The following is a 19,416-nucleotide window of genomic DNA, read 5'->3' as shown; positions in this document are numbered from 1 at the left end:
CACCTTGGTCTCCTTTATAGCCATCTGTACCTCGCCGTTCCACCACTAGACCTGTTTATCAATGCTTTGGTTTTCCGAGATTCTTCATGGTGGCTTCATGGATTTGTTTGACTGTGCTGCTTTGCTTGCAGTCCACTCGAAGTGTGTTGAGACCATGCTCCAGGCTAGCTTCAGTACTCAGGGAGCTTCCAACACTTAATTTGTTTGGTCCTTGCTATCCATGCCTTTGCCTGTCGCCAAAGTTTGATCATTGATCTGGATGTATCAATAAATAGCAATAGCATTTTGCATGTTCAATACGGAATTAGTTATTTATTTTTTATTTATTTATTTTTTACACAGCACAATAACAATTCTTTCTTCCCTATTTATGTACAATAAAAATGTGCACTAGTATGAATCTGTGGACAGCTAGCATATATATATATATATATATATATATATATATATATATATATATATATATATATATATATATATATATATATATATATATAAAGTTGTAGTAAAGTACACAGTTTCAGAATGTTTCAGAGAGAGGGCCTTCATCAGCTGTGCAAGCTGATGCACTTTGCTTGAAACAGTCTGTTTACTACAGTTTTGAATCTCTCTCTCTCTCTCTATCTCTCTCTCTCTCTCTCTCTCTCTCTATCTCTCTCGACTGTGTGTGTGTCATGAAAATAGTCTGATCCATTAAAGCGTATTTTCTACATGACGGTGGTTACACACATCCCACACCGTTTGCTGGAAATAGTCTATTATTCTTCTTTCTCCAGCACAGTTAAATTCGTATAATAATAACACACCCCCATCCTAGAAACTTACGTTACAAACTAACACGACTTCCACACTGCCGTGGTCTCTTGGACGCGCGGGTAGCCAGCGAGGGGCCTGTGTGTCGTCTGACCTTAGTCTCTGAATGGAGGGGAAGGCATTTTTTGTAACACTGCGGAACTAAGTTAGCCAGATCAAAGCGCTCTCGGTTTCAGAATAGTCAGTCTCTCCTGGTGCGAATCGAACAGGAAGAGTACCGAAGGTTTATGTTTGCAAAACATATTCGGGGAAAAAAATCAGAAAGGGGGAATTATGAACATTTTAAAGTAGAGACTACATGTAAGTTGGGTGGAATAAACTACTGCATGTTTGAAATGATAGTATCCGAGTGCCTTTTCCTAAGTAGACACATGTTAACGTTCTTGACTTCCGCGTAGTGTTTTTCCGTAGATCTACCACAACTTTCGAGAAGTACATCTAAATTGGCGTCTGTTTGTCACTTCGTTTCACAACTTAAGGTAAGTTTATCAACATACAGTTTAATATGCACTATAAGATGAAGTACCGTTTTTAAGAATGCTAAGTTTTATCATTTTGTTTTGCGAGACTAATGTGCTGTCATAAGGCTTTGGTTGTTTAGCTGGAGCAGTTAGCAAGCGATTGCCGAGAGGAATGTAGCTACAATGTACTTTTAAAAAGATGCGTATTTCTGTGTTTCTGCTCCCATCTTTTATCGGCAATGGGCATAATACTATTGCTAACTCAGTCGTGTTTTTGTAACCAAGATATGATACGAAATTATCAGATGAGAGAGATCAGTGCCGTTTATTTGTAAATAACACGAGATAACAAGAACATAACATCGTTGCGACAAACAAAACATTACTACCATATTACAAGGTTTTTATGAGACCGATTTATATCAGAAATAAGCACTACTTAATTGAAATAAAAATGGATACCTGTGTTCGCTTAAAAAGCATAAACAACGTTGTAACTTGGGTTTACTTTGCTTTTCGCTGGTTACGGCATGCAGAGACAGTCGGGTTCTCTCCAGCAGTGGTAATCTTCAGGTACTAAACGGCAGCAGCTTTAGAAATTTGCTGATTGATTGAAATGTAATTGTCTGGAGTCAATGTGCAATTGTTTAGATTGCTATGAAATGAGTGGTCAGGGATTTGGGTTTGGAGGAGGTGCTCCTTAAGTTGACATTTGGGTGGACTCCATCTGAAGTGTGTGAATGGGAGACCGTGACATTTCCTTTTCCTGTTCTGCTTCTCCTTTTCTACCCTCTTCTTCCCTCCTTCCAAGTTTTTATCTCTTCCTGAGTCAGTCACTTAAACCCAAACATGCACGCAGACATGCGTGCGCGCGCGCACACACACACACACACACACACACATACATACATACATACAGAGGCATGTACAGTCTTGTCTGGCCGAAAGCTACCAACTCCTTCTTTTGTTGTAATATTTTCTTTTCGTTCTTAAATGCTACACATGCGTTACGATCTCTTCTCGCTGGCTCACAGTTTTGCATGCATTTGTTCTAAGATCTCTCTCCTTTTGGTCTCATTTTTGCACACGTCCGTTTGGTTGCAGGCTGGATGCTGCGTAATTGCACCCAGCCCCAGGCTGCAACATGGGACGTATGTGCAGTGTGAGACAGGGTTCACAGCTTGGACAGGTGTTTCTGGAGCAGTGGGCATAGTTCAAATCCTCATCAAATGACTCCTCCAGTAGTTATTCAGATGGAGTTTGGTTCGTTCTACACTGCCTGTTTTTCCATGGTGGAAACTCTGGTCATGTTATTGGCCACCCTCCATTGTACTCAGCTGTGGGGGGCCTGGCGCAGAATCCAGCACTTCTCCTGTGCTTTTCCCACTATTCTATTCAAAATCAAGCATTTATTTTAAGTCACAAGGCTTTGAAGTCCTTTTTCTTTCTTTCATTCAGAGGCAAGCACAACCGCACATGACTGTCCGTGATATCCAAGGCCTCAGAAGGAACATGTTTGGCGAGCATGTCTTGCTGAGTTCCACTGAGTTTCCAGTGCAGTTGTGCAAGTGCATGTGAATGTGGATGACTGCTCCTGGGCCCATGTAGGAGTGGCTCACTGTGATGTCACTCGCCAAGCTGTGTGTGTTGCACACCATGCACCGCATTGACCACCACTGAGCCACCAAGGGACCTGGGCATGAGACTCAGCTCAGTGAGTCCTGCTGTTCACGGACTCCATACTTAAAGCAGATGGAGTACCTTCCAAGAGACAGTGTTGTTTCCTTATTCAGCACAGGAGAACTAGGTGACTGCAATATTAGAATGTCAGACCTGCTCCAACTGTGTGCTAGCCTATAACCTTTGGAGTGGGTTCACGTTTGTGCATGACACTGGGGAAGCCTGTGTTCCTTTTTGGCAAATATACATAAGACCCCAGTCTAGCTGCACATAGATCCTGTGCCACAGTTCAGGCTTCGCTTACACAGCAGTACAACAATCCTAACACACATAGGGTCTCTCTGTATCGTCCAGCAGTTACTTTAGGTGTTGTTTATATAAGTTTGCGTGTGGGTTTGTGAGACTATCTCATAATTTTTAAAGACTAAATTGCCTATATATATAGAATATAAGACCTTAATCTTTTTTTAATCCAATTCAGAAATGTTGCCACAGTAAGGGCTTGTTGCTTTAGTGATGCTGGATTTGAAAAGCTATGGAGGTCAGTGCAGACTCAAGTGTTTTCCATCACGGTTTTGATCTGTTTGATTTAATCTCAAAGTGCAGTGTGACTTGGTGACTGATAAAAGACGGAGGCTTAGTTTTAAAGGCTCTGCTGCTGTCTTTAACAGCTAGAGCTGTGCGTGATCCTGTGCATGGGCCTGTGCATGGGCCTGTGTGCGGGCCTGTGTGTTTGTGTGTGTGCAGTCACCTGTGCAGCGAGGGTGTGGTCAGAGCTTTACAAAACAGAGTGCACAAACAAGCCACTGAAAGTATCCTGGCTATCTCACTGTTTTGACACTAGGTTGAAGTGGGGCAGATGGCTCAGCCTGCTGTATTGCCCTTGGGCAACAAGCACAGCTTGTCCCCAACTGGTGGGGGGTGTGGCTAATTGTGTGGCAGCTGTGGATTGGACAGAATGCTTGTGCTTCCTGTTGCTCCTGGCCTCTCCAGAGTTCTGCCACTGGACAGAAATGGGACATGATGTAATGCTTGCAAAACATCCTGCCTTCAACTCTTTCTGCTGTCCGCAAAATATGTTCTGCTGCTCAACACAGAACTGCATGTCTGTCACTCTTTTTTTAAACACTTTCTCTTTCTACACACAGTTTTTCCTACACACATGGGTCAGACATCAACAAGACCATTCACTAGAAGTCACCACCAAGAACACGCATGTACACACACACGCGCACACGCACATACAGTGTAATGTGAGGTGTGGCTGTGTGGCGAACACACAGACCAGGTCTGTGTGCAGTCAAAGACCTCTGTGTTTCAGGCTGTGTAATTACTGCCTGGCTTCCAGGCTCCTGTTTTTGCTGGAGAGGCTGTGGGAGATCCTGCTCTCTGTGTGGCTGGGGCTCTGTCCGGCTGCTCCTGACGGACTCTGCTTGCTCTTGTATGGAGCCAAAGGGAACAGGAAAAGTATTGGGCATTCCAATAGACTGGCAAAACCTTTGGGACCCTGCTTAGTGGGCTGAAGGTTTGGGTGTGGATGGTGATAACCCCTCCTTTTCTCAGTGAACCTGAAAGATCCTTTCTTGAGTTTCTAGGGAATGTTCTAGGGTTTATAATAATTTGCTTCAATTTCTAAGCTTTTAAAAAGAGGGTGGTGTGTTGAGTATCAGAGGGAAGCTGGCAAAAATTACTAGTTTTCCAGGCTGCATTAACTGATGCAGGCATATTTACAAATTTTGGAGTGAGCTCAGCCCGTCTCTCAAGAGAGCCGTCCCATTCCAGGATTGTTTTTGTCGCGACCATCCAAAATGCTGCTGTTACTGATTACTGTTACTGTTACTGCTGTCACGTGCTCGTTCATGGATTAATACAATGGTGGATGGGTATATATACTATTACATGATGATTATGCCACCATATGAAATGCGTGCATACAGCCCTTGAAGATAAAGGACATACAGTTCCACTGCAGAACTGGACGCTGACCGAACAGGAGGCCCCTCCTGGCCTGTCTTCTGCAGGGGCTGGAGACGAGATCCCAGCCAGACTCTCGGAGCCAGACAAGGTGCAATGTAGCTAATGGCAGGATGTAACAGTGCCAGCTGAGAGAGAGGGCAGTCATGCGGAGGAGGCACTGCAGAAGAAATGAAAAGCCGCTTCTGTTTGCAGTCCAGTTATATAAAGTATGTATTACATAATGTACGTCCGTGTTATTACTATTACATATGTAAATACTGTTACTATTGTCTAAGTAAATGGTCCTGACAATATATACGCAGATATTGTTGCTACATATATTAGCATATGTTAGAATTATTTACATAAATGGTATTATAGTGTTACAATTACTGATTTTTTTCCTGATGGTCACTGATGTAATTAAGAGTTCAATAACTCTCTATGTTTATTGTATTTTAGATTTTATTTTTAAATTATTAAAATGTTAAATAAGTACAAATGAATTTGAAATGCAGACAAAAACTAAACTGTAAACATAATGACAATATATATTAAATTGGAAATTAGTTTGGACAGTCATCAGTTGATTATACATTGAGAAAGCTCAGATAGGAATAGTAAAAGAAAAAATCACTTTAATTTGACTTTTTTTCATTAATTCTGTTACAATTTCTGTAACAGAAGGAATCAGGTGTAGTCAGTGGAATGAGTGCTGAATGTTACAGTAGCCTGCATGTGCAAATGGTAAATGTTACAGTAGCCTGCGTGTGCAAATGGTAAATGTTACAGTAGCCTGCGTGGGCTAGTGGTAAATGTTACAGTAGCCTGCGTGGGCTAGTGGTAAATGTTACAGTAGCCTGCGTAGGCTAGTGCTGAATGTAAATGTCATACATTATACTGCCTCCATCAAAATATAAATGTCAAAGTATGATCTATGGTTTGCCTCATTGCAAGGAAATGTGTTGTGAGATTGGGAGCGAAAGCACCGGGTGTTAACAGTTTTGCAAAAACAGATGTGTACTATGTATACTCCTGAGTAGAATCCTTTGTGAAATTTAGCACTGGTTGCATTAGTACAAAGGCTTTGCTTGCACTTGGATCTTAATGTGCATATGTTGGTACCATAGTGCCGTTAATCTGCTCGGATAATTAATGTTGGCTATATTGTGCAATCTTATACTTTCGCTAATTGCAAATGACGTAGTTTGGTAAGTCTACTTATATATTGCCATATTTATGTTGCGCAAATGTACTTGATGTATTTGGACAGATTAATGACATTTGAGGCCAGGATGTGGTGTATAAGTGTGCAGGAGTAGAAATTCATGGCATACGCTGCAGAGATCATTGGACTTGTCTGGAGCCTTCAGGAACTGGATAACTAGTGCACTGAAGAGACAAAATAGAAACCATATTGTACTTAATGCATAGTTGGATGATTGTGAGCAACTTGTGTGCCTTTGGAGTCTGGCAATCAGAATCTAGGCAGTGCCTGCATGGGGCAGTGGAGAGTGACCTTAGACACACCACCATACACAGCGCTTTCTGAGCCATATTGCCTCCTTAAACCCTGCTATAAATGAAATAATTTTGTTAGATATACTTTAATATGAGCAAATCCCAATATAAACTTTTGCAAATAGAAAAAAATCCATTTTTTACAGCAAATATTAGATATAAAATAATGTTAAAATTGCTGAAATCCTGAGTGCAACTTACGAGTGCACCTGGGCCAAGAGTCTCTTTCTTTAATTCTCAAGTACACTTTACTATCAGTACTGTTTTCAGTCATTGTGTCTTTTCCTTTTACAGACTCCCTTTTTGGCTTTGTCATACGTGCACAAACACACAGGCACGCACACACGCACACACACACACACCCACACAACTACCTAACAATTGTGTCTTATCCGCATTAGTGTGGCCAGCTGTAAGAGACGGCCTGATCTCTATCTTCTGCAGTATTAAAATACCTTACAATCCACGGTGACCGAACCAAAGAACCATCGTGCTGTCCTATTAAAGGGGAAGACTTGACTCCATTGACTCCATTACCCATAAGCCTCTTGGCTCTTCTGAGCAATCCTCACTGTTGTGCTCCCCTCTGGCCGCCTGCTCAGCCCGTACTGCAGCTGTGTGCCACGCCACAGCCTGCTGTGTCTCACCGGCTTCTGCCGCAGCTTTGGCACAAACTGAACTTTTGTATATCATGCTCATTACCTCATGGAAGGAGAGCTGGGGCAAAGAGAAAGTGAGTTGAGTCTCTGTATTGTCACCTATTAACGCTGAGATGAAGTTGCTCATTTTTTCAGCTTGAGTAAGCTCCATTCTCTTCGAATCCTTCATGTTTGTTTAACTCTTATTTCTTGTTTGTGATTATAGTTTTTTTTAAGAACATGGTTTCTCCCTCTCTCTTGATCTAGGTTTAACTTATTGGTATTCTCAAGACTTTCTCATTGTTCCTTTTTATCGTGTCACAGTAGTTCTCCCATATTGAGTTAATTTGAAGTTTCTGTTCACATTGGCTCCCTTTTGTGGTGTTTGTGGTATAGCTTCCTCTCGGTGACAAAGATTAGCATAACTGGAGGTAGATGGAACACTTGCTGCATCACCCCCACCCCAAACCCTTAAATTACAACATCTGAGTTCACTCTGGGTGCTATTGACCATGTATGTCATCAAACCTATCACAACCTTCAGGGCATTTCATCTGGTTAGATCTGTCATGTGTGCTTGTGTCTTTTGTCTTTTGCCAGTGTGGACAAAGCTTTTGCCGACAGATCGACAGGAAATGACAGATCGGAAATTACACCCATTTCCCCTCTCTTTTGCGCTCTCTCACTTTCATTCTCTGACTCTGTCTTGCTCCCATTCTCTCACTTGCTGTCACTCTCTCTCTCTCTCTCTCTCTCTCTCTTCCCTCTCTTCCATGCTCCCGCCCCCACTCAGGCATCTGTAGAGGCAGTCCTGAGTGTACAGTGTGGACTTGGGGTCCCTAGAGACAGGGCTAGGGGACTGATTAAAGTGTGTGATAAACACACTGCCATTAGTGATCACTGGCCTGTGCAATCACTGTTTCTCACTGTAAAGCACTGTAAAGACTGCGTCAGGCAGCTGCAGAGAAGGTTTCGAGGAGTACAGTACGCGCAGAAGTTTACCAGCTGCTGTCGCTCTCGCAGTTCTATTGTACTCTCCTAGTGCGCAGCAGAGAGCTAGTTCAACAGTTGTCCTTTTCCAGCTGTGATCCCTTGACATATCAAATGAACATTTAATTTCTCAAGGCAGAAACAGAAACACTGATTTAAGCTGGTGATGTGTAAGGCTACAATAGTAGCGTAACTGTGATCCCTCTAATGGGATTTTTCCCTTGATGCAAAGTGCAACTGAGCAGTTATATTCGCTTCTCGTTATGATGCTCTAGCCCGGTAATATGATATTATCTAGAAATGACTAGGTTATGGCAGTGAAAGGGAAAGAACCCAAGAACTTGACCAGTTGTTTTTGACCCATTTCAAAAACCAACTAAACGTATATTGCAATATGTTATAATCATGCTAGGTGCAAAATTACATAAGTAATGTTTTTGCTATTTGTTTATATTTTTATTTGTTTATGTAGCTGTTATTGGATGTTGATATTTTGATATGAACTAAATGGTCCTACTAGAAGTTCTACCTGTCTAACATTGAATTTTTCCAGTACGTGATGTTCTGTTGTATCAGTAAACAGGTCACAGCTGAAGCCAAAGAGCATGTTAAAAACAGCTTTGCAGCAAGTGAAGTCCTTTTCTGCTGAGACCCATGGCTCTGATGACTTAGCAATACTAAGCTTTGTGTTCATTATCTTACTCTGGCCTATCGTTACTGTTCGATCTGTTGTTGATTGTTCATCTCTGTCCTAGAGCCCAACGTTTTCTCCCTAGATGTGTGCTGGCATACCTGTGAGAGAGAGACTGCTCCACGGCTCTAGATAGCTCCACCAGTATTGATAGCACCACTGGTTTAGCTGGTTTTTGTTAAAGTGGGAATGTTTTAACCCCTTTTATGTCCATTTGATGCCTTTACAGGAACTTGATTGACGCACATTGGCTTCACCCAAAACAGCATGGATTGCGAAGACGCCCATGATGGGGTGAGGATACTGGAGGGGTTTTTATTATTATTAGTGCAAAGTTGATGTCTTGTAGCTGCAGTCAATAATGTTTTCTTGCTTATTGTTGATATTAGATTTAGATAAAGTCACAATACTTCCATTTGCAGAACACACGTTTGTGCAATAGTAGTGCATAACAAAGACCATCTATGTATTTACAATTAATTTTAAACCTCTGGAGAAACTTGGCCACCATAATGATTTTTTAAAATAGAAGCTTATTCCAAATCTGTGGTTAGTCGTATCGGCTTACGGACATGTTAAATGATTAGATTTCACTTTGTCTTGAGTCTGGTTTATCTCTCTAGTATCAGGATTAGAAATGGAATTAGACATTTGATCAAAGTGCTATGTGTCAGTACAGGAGCTGTATGAAGATTGTGTGTAATATTAAGATCAGCAACCGATGTGTGCTTCAGGATATGTATAAAAAAAAAAACAGGAAATGATTATCATATATGAAGAAAGAAAGGAACCGTGATAAGAGAAAACCTTCTAGTTTTAAGCATAACTGAAGGCAGAACGGTGGCACCTCCTGAGACACATTAGCACTCTCCCTGTTCACCAACACCATGGTACATTAGCATTCTCTCTGTTCACCAACACCATGGCACATTAGCATTCTCTCTGTTCACCAACACCATGGCACATTAGCATTCTCTCTGTTCACCAACACCATGGCACATTAGCTCTCTTCCTGTTCACCAACACCATGGTACATTAGCACTCTTCCTGTTCACCAACACCATGGCACATGAGCACTTTCCCTGTTCACCAACACCATGGCACATGAGCACTTTCCCTGTTCACCAACACCATGGCACATGAGCACTTTCCCTGTTCACCAACACCATGGCACATGAGCACTTTCCCTGTTCACCAACACCATGGCACATTAGCACTGTCTCTGTTCACCAACACCATGGCACATTAGCACTCTCTCTGTTCACCAACCCCGATGCACATTAGTACTCACTCTATTCACCAACCCCAAGGCACATCAGTACTCTCTTTGTTCAACAACTCCAAGGCACATAAGTACTCTCCCTGTTAACTAAGTTCGAGGAACATTAGTACTCTGTCTGTTCACCTACCCAGAGGCACAATAGTACTCTCTCTGTTCACCAACCATGAGGTACATTTAGTATTCTCCCTGTTCAGTAATTGTTGATACTTTATCTCCAGTTCTTACCATGTGTGCAGGGCATTCCATTGGCATTTTTATGATTTCTGCCAATGGCTTCATAACAGATAACAGTTATATCCCTGTCTTTGAAATGCACACACCTGCCGAAGCGTGACGTCTGTCCATGTTTAAGCACATGTTGACACACAATAAATTCAGGAATGTGCCTTGACAGCCGGAAGAGCGGGGGCCGCACCTCTCACACAGCTGGCTCTTGACTTAGTCTCTGTGCTGTGAGCCATAATGTTCCACAACCTAATCTCCTTGCCCCTTGGTGGACTGTCCCTCAGAGATCCATGAATCACTCATCTTACCAGACAGTCCTCCCAGGAATGGTACAGCCATAAACACAGTGAGAGAGGCACCTGTGATGGCACACTACTCTTTACCACTAGGTAATGGCTGAACAGCATCTTTTAACTGCTTTGCAGAAACATTCTGTGATGTTGTCTGCCAGAGAAATTAGAATTTGGGAGAAAAATCATGTTAATCCTATAGTATTATAGTATTATGTTTACTCAGGCTCAGTACAGGCTAATTTGTGACAATATGACATTTTAGGTTTCTTTATTTTTTTCCTAGATCAGTCATTTTAAAGGCTCAGGATTAGGGTTATAGTTAGGGATTAGGATGAGGGTTAGGATTAAGGGCATAAGATTGGCCCACAGAAAGGGGAGAGGCCCCAGTGATGGACACTGTCTTCCCTAGAGTTTATTTACCTACTGGAGTGACGGAACAGCATAACAGCTGTAAACATTAAAACACTTTTTATCAGTGAAATTAAGCAAATGAACATGAATATACTGTTCTGAATAATGTATTCTAAATAACAATACTATGTGATAAGTGTTTTATTAGTTTTATTAAATAGTTTAAATAAATAAACAAACCACAAAACCTTGTGTAAAACAAAAGTTTTCAGTATTTCCAATTTACTCCACCAAAAAAACATTTCCATCATAAATAGTATGTTATTTATTACCTAGTTAAATTAACACATTCTCTGGCAAAAAAAGTTGCAAGCATATCAGTAGTATAAATAGTTGCATGTAATTAAAGCACGTTTAGCGTTTCTCTTATTCAGTCTGATTACTTGTATTGTAACTCTTGTATAACATGCAGTATATGTCTGTTGATAATAAGCCTCATAGTTTTGTTGTTAGACTTATCAATTAAAAAGCCAGTGGATTTACAGTTTGTAGTCAAATTTTGAAATAGTTAGAATGGCTTTCTTGGTAAGGACAACAAACTTGATTTTCCAATCTTTTTGTTCATAAAATGTCAATAGAACAGCTGTAACTGTCTTCTACCTGTGTCATGGATTGAGCCAACTTGACATTTTTTGAAATGTATAAGATTCAGCATCTGGGCTTGTTTTCTGAATTTAAGAATTATTTAGGATGATCCTAGTGGAAAGTATTCAACCTCAAAGTGTTCAACTTCATCTTGAAGTCCTGAATCTGCTGCACAAAGTCCCTGTTCTTTACCCCAAACAAGTAATTGCATAGTTTGGCCTGTTAGCTTGCAGAATCTGGTAGACTTTTTATGATAAAACTTCAGCTTGAAAAACAAAACTAACAATGTGTTTTGAAATGTTTTTATGCTGAAGTTTTATAATGAAATTAATTCATAAAATACTTCACAGTATTCCAGTGACATTTCTGGAGGTGTTCTAGAAATTATGCTCCAGATCCATGTCAGTTTCTCATGTGTTAAGGATTTTGGGTAAAGACAGTCAGGCTTAGTTTAAATAGACTACAATGCCAATCAAATGCACCACCCTTTTAAGTCAAGAACTGTAAAATTGGAACCAGACATGACCATAAAATGCCTTTCCTTTAGCTGATTTGCTTAAAACACCTGTCTGTTAAAAATTACCAAGTGTCTCAAGAACTGTTTGATGAATGTGTTTCAAATTATACTTGTCAGTGGATTTCATAGATAGGATATTGGAGTTCTTGGAGAATTTACGGTGTTGGAATCAATGTTGAATTGCTTTGACAGGAAAAGAAAAACAATTTGTTATTTCAGTTATATTTACAAAATATGAAATCCATTTAAATCTTGGTTGCTTTTTCAGGAGCTTCGAGGGGAGCTATCAAGTTTATCGAGTATAATTTATCTAGTTCATCTAGTGTAGGTTTATCAGTTTATCTAGATTTAGGTTTACGTATCTAGTTTGTCCTTCAAGTTGTCAGGAATGCCAGGCTGTTTACACTCTGAAACTTGTCAAATCCAGAAATCCAATATTTCTTGTTCTTGAATCTTTCTTTTGGAATGTTAAGGATTTTCCCTGGACACTATTTGGAACTTTGTGACACAACAGGGATTTGATGAATCAGCTGATGATTAGAGACCAGCATTAAGCTTTTGTGTACTGAACTCACAGCAGTCTTGTTTAATAGAGGAAGGCTGTCTTGTCTTGTGGCTGTCTTTAATCCACATTTACAGTTAAAATTTACAGTCTAAATCTTTCTTGGAAATCTAGAACTTGGTGCACAAGTTATGAATTAAAATTAGAAAGCCTTTATGTGACTTAGCCAGTTCATAGCAGGATTATTCATTCTTGTCCTTATTCATATGTAAAGGTTCGGATCAATAGCCAATTTAAACCAATTTTTTGTTTTACTTAGTTTTGTAAACAGATGCAAATAGGCAAAAAATCTTAATTACAGAATTGTAATTGTAATCAGGATGATAATGTGTTTGCTCAGGGTGGATATTGAGAGGGAGTCAGGCCTCTGACCTATAACCCTGAGCCAGAGTAGGTTCACAGATGAAGACGACTGGGTAAAGTTTGGAAACGAGTATGTGACATGAGGGCGCTCCATTCTCTTCTTAACAACAGCCTACAAGACCACTAAACAATGTGACCATGAGCAACGGTCTGGTCACAAATCTTAGTTTAGTTTAAACCTCATTAGACATAACCTCAATGTCTGTTTAAAGCTCTCTGAATTATCCATGTGCAACACAAATAAGGCCTGGCTTAGAATCACAAATGTATGTGAAAATGATGTGGAAAAATGTATATGAAGCATTCAGCCTTTGTTCTTCAGGACAGTTTGGAAAACACGTTTCTAGGCACTTTAAGCTGTATTAAGCCAAAATTTCACTTTCTTACTCTCACTCTTCCACTCTCTCTCTCTCTCTCTCTCTCTCTCTCTCTCTCTAACGTTCTCTCGTTCATTCTCTCTCTGTCTTGCTCTTGCACTTGCTCTCTCTTGCATTTTCTCTCTCAGTCTCAATTTATTTAATCCTTATTGGCTTGATGAAGAAAAATGTTGCCAAAGCACAATAAAATAAAAAAAATAATAAAATACAGAAATAAGCATATGGAAATAAGTAATATTAACATAAAAACACACTAATAAATAATAATGTAAAAACCACATTACTATAATAGATAATTAAGTTATTGTTTTAAGCAGACAAACATGGTGGAGTTTAGTGAGCTTCTCTCTCACTCCCTCTCTCTTTCTCTGTCTCACTTCCTCTCTCTCTCACACACAGTGGGGGCCGGCAGGAGCTCATATGGTTAAGAACATAATAGGAGCAGAGGATGAGGACTTTGAAAATGACCTGGACCCGGTGAGCCACTGTCCTGCTTAATGCACTGAGACTGTTTATATACACTTCTTGTTGGTCAGCAAAAAGACGACCTATCATTGTTGACTCCTAGTGCTCCGCCACTCTTTGACTGTTTCAGACGATTGATGATCAGTGTATTCACTTTACCAGCATGGAGCTGTTGAAGGCCAGACCCACCCATCTGCTGGTGTTCCTACATCACGTCATACTGCAGTTTGACTGTGCTCCTGTGGTAAGTGTGTGTGTGTGTGTGTGTGTGTGTGTGTGTGTGCAGGAGTATGCATGCATGAATATGCCTGTGTGTTCTGTGATGCTTTTGATAAACATACAGTTTTAGTTCCCTTTTTGAGTCTCAAGCCCAATCTCTTATAAATATCACAATAATGTCACCTTTCTGTCTGACTTAAAAGCTGCTGATACGAAACCTTTTTGAAAGAGATCTCAATGTAGTTGTACAAAGTATAGTAGCAGAATACTGTATTATGGGATAATCTTTGTATTGACATTGATTTCTTTTTTGAAGGGGCTTGTCCAGTGAAATTGGCAATAGTGGAAGGTTAATTTTTTCTATTATCTGATTTTAAGCATTATATCTGGTTAAGAGGACCACTGAAAAGCACATCTGTATTAAACAGAGACACAGTAAAGCCTTTAGCTAGTTAATTTAGCTAATTAGTTTATTTGGCTTGTTATCTGCGATTCTGTCAATATGTTCTTTACAATAAGGTGTGTAAGTTTATCATTTCTTATCTAGAAGGTAAGTTTGGCATGTTTATTAACATGTTTGAAGTAGGATTTTATGTATTGTATTGATTCAGCACCATCCTAAGGACTGCCACCATGAATGAATAATTAAAAATATACTGGTCAGTGGCAGCCTTTAATAATGGCATTTGGGTTTTCAAGAGTATATTATATCATAAGACATGCGAGAATATTTGCAGTAGGGTGGTTTACCTGTAAACAAAGGCCCTACCAGCAGGTGGCAGTAGCATAATGTCTTCAACTTGCGGTTCAACTTGCAACTTGCAATCAACTATCTATTTGAAGTTTTAATTGAACAGGATTGTCATCCATGGGCAAAGCATGGTTTATTGAGTTATTATAGAGCATGCGTTATTACGGAGTTTGTGTTATTATAGAGCATGAGTTGTTATACGGTATAGGTTATTGTAGAAGATAAGTTATGAAGCATGAGCCTCTCTGTCTTTATTTTGTATGCAGCCAGTGTGACCCTTCACAGGTATTATTCCCTGAATCCAACACACCCTCAACTCCCTGAACTGTAATCCGTGAACTGTACTCCCTGAACAGAACACACCCTTGACATCTCTGTACTCCCTGAGCAGAACACACCCTTGACATCTGTGTACTTCCCGAACACACTGTAACCTTTTGTGGACTTGCACTTTATTAAATTTGTATTTTTCATATGAAATGTGCTTTAACCTCCAGCTATGTAATTACCTCAACCTAGTTGGTTAATCAGGTTAACCAGGGTAAACTGTTGGAAAGCCACTGAACAGTGAACAGAAGACTCAGAGAAGTGGTTTACTGAATAGAGGATGGGGGGGGGGGACTAAATTAACTTTTGAACTTTAAAACCTTGCAGGCCCCCTTCAGTGATTATGAAAAAAGTAGCGGAGAGATCAGTTGATTGATGCAATCTCAGAACCTGATTCCATAGAGTAGCTCGCATTTTCTAATGAATTGGCTTATGCCCTCTTATGGTTGATAAGCTGAACTGCACATGTCTGCATTTTCCCTTTTTTATGGCGGGTAGGGTGGATTTACGTAATTGTTGGCGACACCAAAAGCTTGGAACTACAGGCATCCTTCACCCTAACTGCAGCCCTTTCACCTTAGTTGTGATCAGGTTTCATTGGTCTACTGTCAGACCCCTGAAACCTTGGTACTATGGTAGGGTGAGCAGGGTGGTAGGTGGAACAAGGTTGTGGGAGTGGTTTTGGGACATCTTCAGTACCTGTGTTCCACTGGAGCATGGAGCTTCTAAGCTTTAGGAATCTTTTGGCTCTAGCCATTCTTGTGAAAGGTGAACTGTTCAGCTACTGTGGAAAAGGGACATCAATCTTTCTGCAAAACACTTGTTTGAAAAATGATACAAGTATTATTTTGTAATTTATCTGTCTGTCCATTCATTGGACTGTCTCTCTCGGAATTCACAGTTGTGCTACCTGCATGCTGAAATCATCAGGAACCTCACTGCCAAAGAGACCAAGAAGCAGTTTTTGGAGTTCTACAACAACTTCTTGGACAAAGGAGCAGTGAGTGGTGCATGCAGATGACTGACCTGCCTGTTTACTGTTTAAATTACTTGTCATGTCTGGTCATTTTAGACAGTTTGTCACTTTAGTTTGTCTGTCACACTGTTTGTCTTTTCCTAAATTTTCCAGTCTTCTGTTCTCTCGTTTCTGTTTCAGTATGTGACCTGGCTCCTGCTGTCGATTTCTTTCTTGTTCTGCTTCTTTTTTTGTTCATTACCAGGCCGCCGTCTGAGCCTGTCCTTCCTGCTTGGGTCATGGGAATGACCTTGCTGACACACACCCCCTTTCACTTTGTTTTTTGCTCTAGAACAGTATTAAATCTACTTCTGTGCGCCAGTGCGTATTAAATCTACCTCTGTGCTCCAGTGCAGTATTAAATCTACATCTGTGCTCCAGTGCAGTATTAAATCTACCTCTGTGCTCCAGTGCAGTATTAAATCTACATCTGTGCTCCAGTGCAGTATTAAATCTACCTCTGGGCTCCAGTGCAGTATTAAATCTACCTCTGGGCTCCAGTGCAGTATTAAATCTACCTCTGGGCTCTAGAGCAGTATTAAATCTACATCTGTGCTCCAGTGCAGTATTAAATCTACCTCTGGGCTCCAGTGCAGTATTAAATCTACATCTGTGCGCCAGTGCAGTATTAAATCTACATCTGTGCGCCAGTGCAGTATTAAATCTACCTCTGGGCTCCAGTGCAGTATTAAATCTACCTCTGGGCTCCAGTGCAGTATTAAATCTACCTCTGGGCTCTAGAGCAGTATTATATCTAGTCCAGTTCTGTAGAGCAGTATCTTTTCCCTCATCTGTCCACTAGAGCAGTATTATTTCCATCCCTTCTATTTGATCAGGAAGCTGTGTTAGGAAGTGATTTTTGTGACTCAGGGAATTTAGCTACAACAAATCTGATTTATGTTATTGACTGGAGTGATAATCTTGAAGTTGGTGGTCCATCTAGTGATGAAATCATGGTACTGCAACCTGGTACATCACAGAAATTGGGGGAACCTTGGTGATTGTATTTTGCTTTTGTGCATTTGTCTTTTCTCTTTTAGATCCTCCGAGTCTCTGTACCAGCCAATGTATCATACGAGTTAGGTAAGCTGTCTCCATCTTTCATTTTCATCTTTTACTATTACTATAACAAAACATATCACACACTTCTCTCATATTTATATGAATTACTGAAGTTATTAATATTATGTTGTAGAGCTGTTATAGTTTACATGTTAATTTCCATCTATTATCTGAAATGGTTAATGTGTAACAGATTTTTGCTACTAATGATGTTACAGTGGCGTACAGTTGCTAATCATCCAGTGGTGTACAGTTTATTTCCTCAAACATTTCTAGGCCTTTAGGGTTGCCACCGTGGGAAATAGGTGGAGGTAGTTAAGGTTGCATTTCATTTAACACCAGCTAAGAAAACTGCACATTGCGGATCCAACTTCTACAGCCACTGATCACAGCACTAATACTCAGAAGGAGCTTTTGAACTTTGTTGTGTGTTGAAAAATTTCATAATCAGTTACAAACTTTGTACTAAAAGCTTTAAATGGTTAAACATTTAACATCATGGATGATGCAGTCAGGACAATTAACAAATCGCGTTGCAGAAATGACAATACAATACAGTCAGAAGAGTCCAAAATTACTAAGAAATTCTTGAAAAAATGAATTCCTGGAATGCCACAACTGTACCAGTCAGCCATTCAATCAATCCACAATATAATTGCCTAGTCCTGTAGCACGGTATGCTAGTCTGACCCTGAGCATGTGAGATTTGGTTTCTTTGTGTGAACACTAAATTGAGGATGTGCTGGTTATTGTTGTTCATTTTGAGTTCAAGCATTTTGTGGGCGGAGCTGACTTGCATTCTTATCTAGAGGGAGGCAAAGGGACTGATGTCATACATGAACGCTGTATATCTGGGGAACTACTGCTGTCTCTGGAGTTTGTCATTAGAGCTTAATTGGATAAAAATGTAATTATAGTTACAACTGCCAGTTAAATGATTAACACACCAAACATATTTCTTTTGGCACTACCTTGGCAGTTGTCTCCCAGGGCAATGAGCATGGTGTGTAAAAGTCTTCCCACAGTATGTGTTTGTAGTGGTATTCTCCATGTGTTCCAGATCGCACTCGCCTGGACCTGATCCCTGAGGACCTCCAGAAGCGCTATGCTCAGGACATCCAGAATATGCAGGCTCCAGAGGTCCACCGGCAACTCATAGACTTCAGGTACGACATAGCCACCTTCTTCCATTCAGCACAACAAGGACACCCAAAAATACACATACTCAGTCATACACAATCACACGCACATCTGCCTGCAGACATGCAGAAAATTGCATTACAACTTTTAATTATAGATCTTATGTGTTTTACACTTCTAGGCATCAGCATTGATCCCTGTATATCAAGAGCATTCTAGTTCAATGGTATCTTGAACCTGCTGTACTGGCTAGAGCACATTCTATGAGTAAATGACAAAGCACTTTTGTAAGTCGCTTGGGATAAGAGTGCCAAATGCCATAAATGTAATTATCTTTTGACATGTTGAAGGATACCAAGGCTTGTTCAGAACCTCTGTGACAATTTATTTCACCCTACTGTTCCCTCTCGCCTCCTGCTTGATGCAGTTCATCGACATGCATGTGCACAAGCTCACCAGTATGCATAGCTTCACTTGCCTTTTGTCCAATCGTATACCTTGTTAGGCAGAAGAGGATGATGGGAATGACCCCTAACGAGCATGAGCTGACCGAGGTGGAGAATCACTACCCCACCGACCGCGTCCCCAGGGAGATGAAGGAGAAGGCTGTGGCTGAGATGCTTCTGGAGAAGCTGTCTGAAACCAAGTGAGTCTGTTCCCTGCTTCCTTACCCAACTCTGCCAATGCTGTGGCTCAAAGACGTCTGCCTCGATTACGGAGACAACCTAATGTCATAATACTCTCTGGGGTGATTTTAAAGGCACTCTTAGGCGTTGTACAAAAGACAACCAACTTTTAGACAGTTGTATATCTGAGCCATAGACAGTCATGAGGCAATCCTGCTGAAACAATCTCACCACAGTCTACTGATGGGAGCACTGATAGGATACAGACATGACTTTGGACTTCTGTGATGTCACCCATGGCAAGGTCCGTGTCAGAGACTGTGAAGGAATTATGAATCAAACTGAATGGAACATGGGCTTGACTGCACTGTGCTTTTTGAACAGAGAACCCCAGTACTGAGCCATATCATGAAGTCCTTTCAGCATACTGCTCATTAAGTACCCTG

The 19,416-nt window shown here is 40.6% G+C and overlaps 1 protein-coding gene across 5 annotated transcripts in view; it reads left to right on the top strand.

Annotated features, from left to right (window-relative positions):
- Positions 1-971: 971 nt before the first annotated feature.
- The window catches only part of arhgef1b (Rho guanine nucleotide exchange factor (GEF) 1b), a 38,028-nt gene continuing 19,583 nt past the window's right edge, over positions 972-19,416 (top strand). For 2 of the 5 annotated variants that reach the window (XM_027001102.2, XM_027001100.2), the window contains exons 1-9: positions 972-1,113; positions 1,212-1,292; positions 8,980-9,044; positions 13,765-13,842; positions 13,961-14,074; positions 16,029-16,127; positions 17,183-17,225; positions 18,265-18,370; positions 18,850-18,990. In XM_027001102.2, coding sequence (XP_026856903.2) covers positions 9,018-9,044; positions 13,765-13,842; positions 13,961-14,074; positions 16,029-16,127; positions 17,183-17,225; positions 18,265-18,370; positions 18,850-18,990 — 608 coding nt within the window. In that variant the 5' untranslated portion in view covers positions 972-1,113; positions 1,212-1,292; positions 8,980-9,017. Of the gene's footprint in view, positions 1,114-1,211; positions 1,293-7,067; positions 7,165-8,979; positions 9,045-13,764; positions 13,843-13,960; positions 14,075-16,028; positions 16,128-17,182; positions 17,226-18,264; positions 18,371-18,849; positions 18,991-19,416 lie in introns of those variants that run through there. The other 3 variants (XM_027001104.2, XM_027001101.2, XM_027001103.2) reach the window with 3 other exon arrangements.

The sequence above is a fragment of the Electrophorus electricus genome, chromosome 5 (assembly GCF_013358815.1).
Source record: "Electrophorus electricus isolate fEleEle1 chromosome 5, fEleEle1.pri, whole genome shotgun sequence".
Classification (NCBI taxonomy): Eukaryota; Metazoa; Chordata; class Actinopteri; order Gymnotiformes; family Gymnotidae; genus Electrophorus; species Electrophorus electricus.
This window is presented reverse-complemented; position numbering and strand designations above follow the sequence as displayed.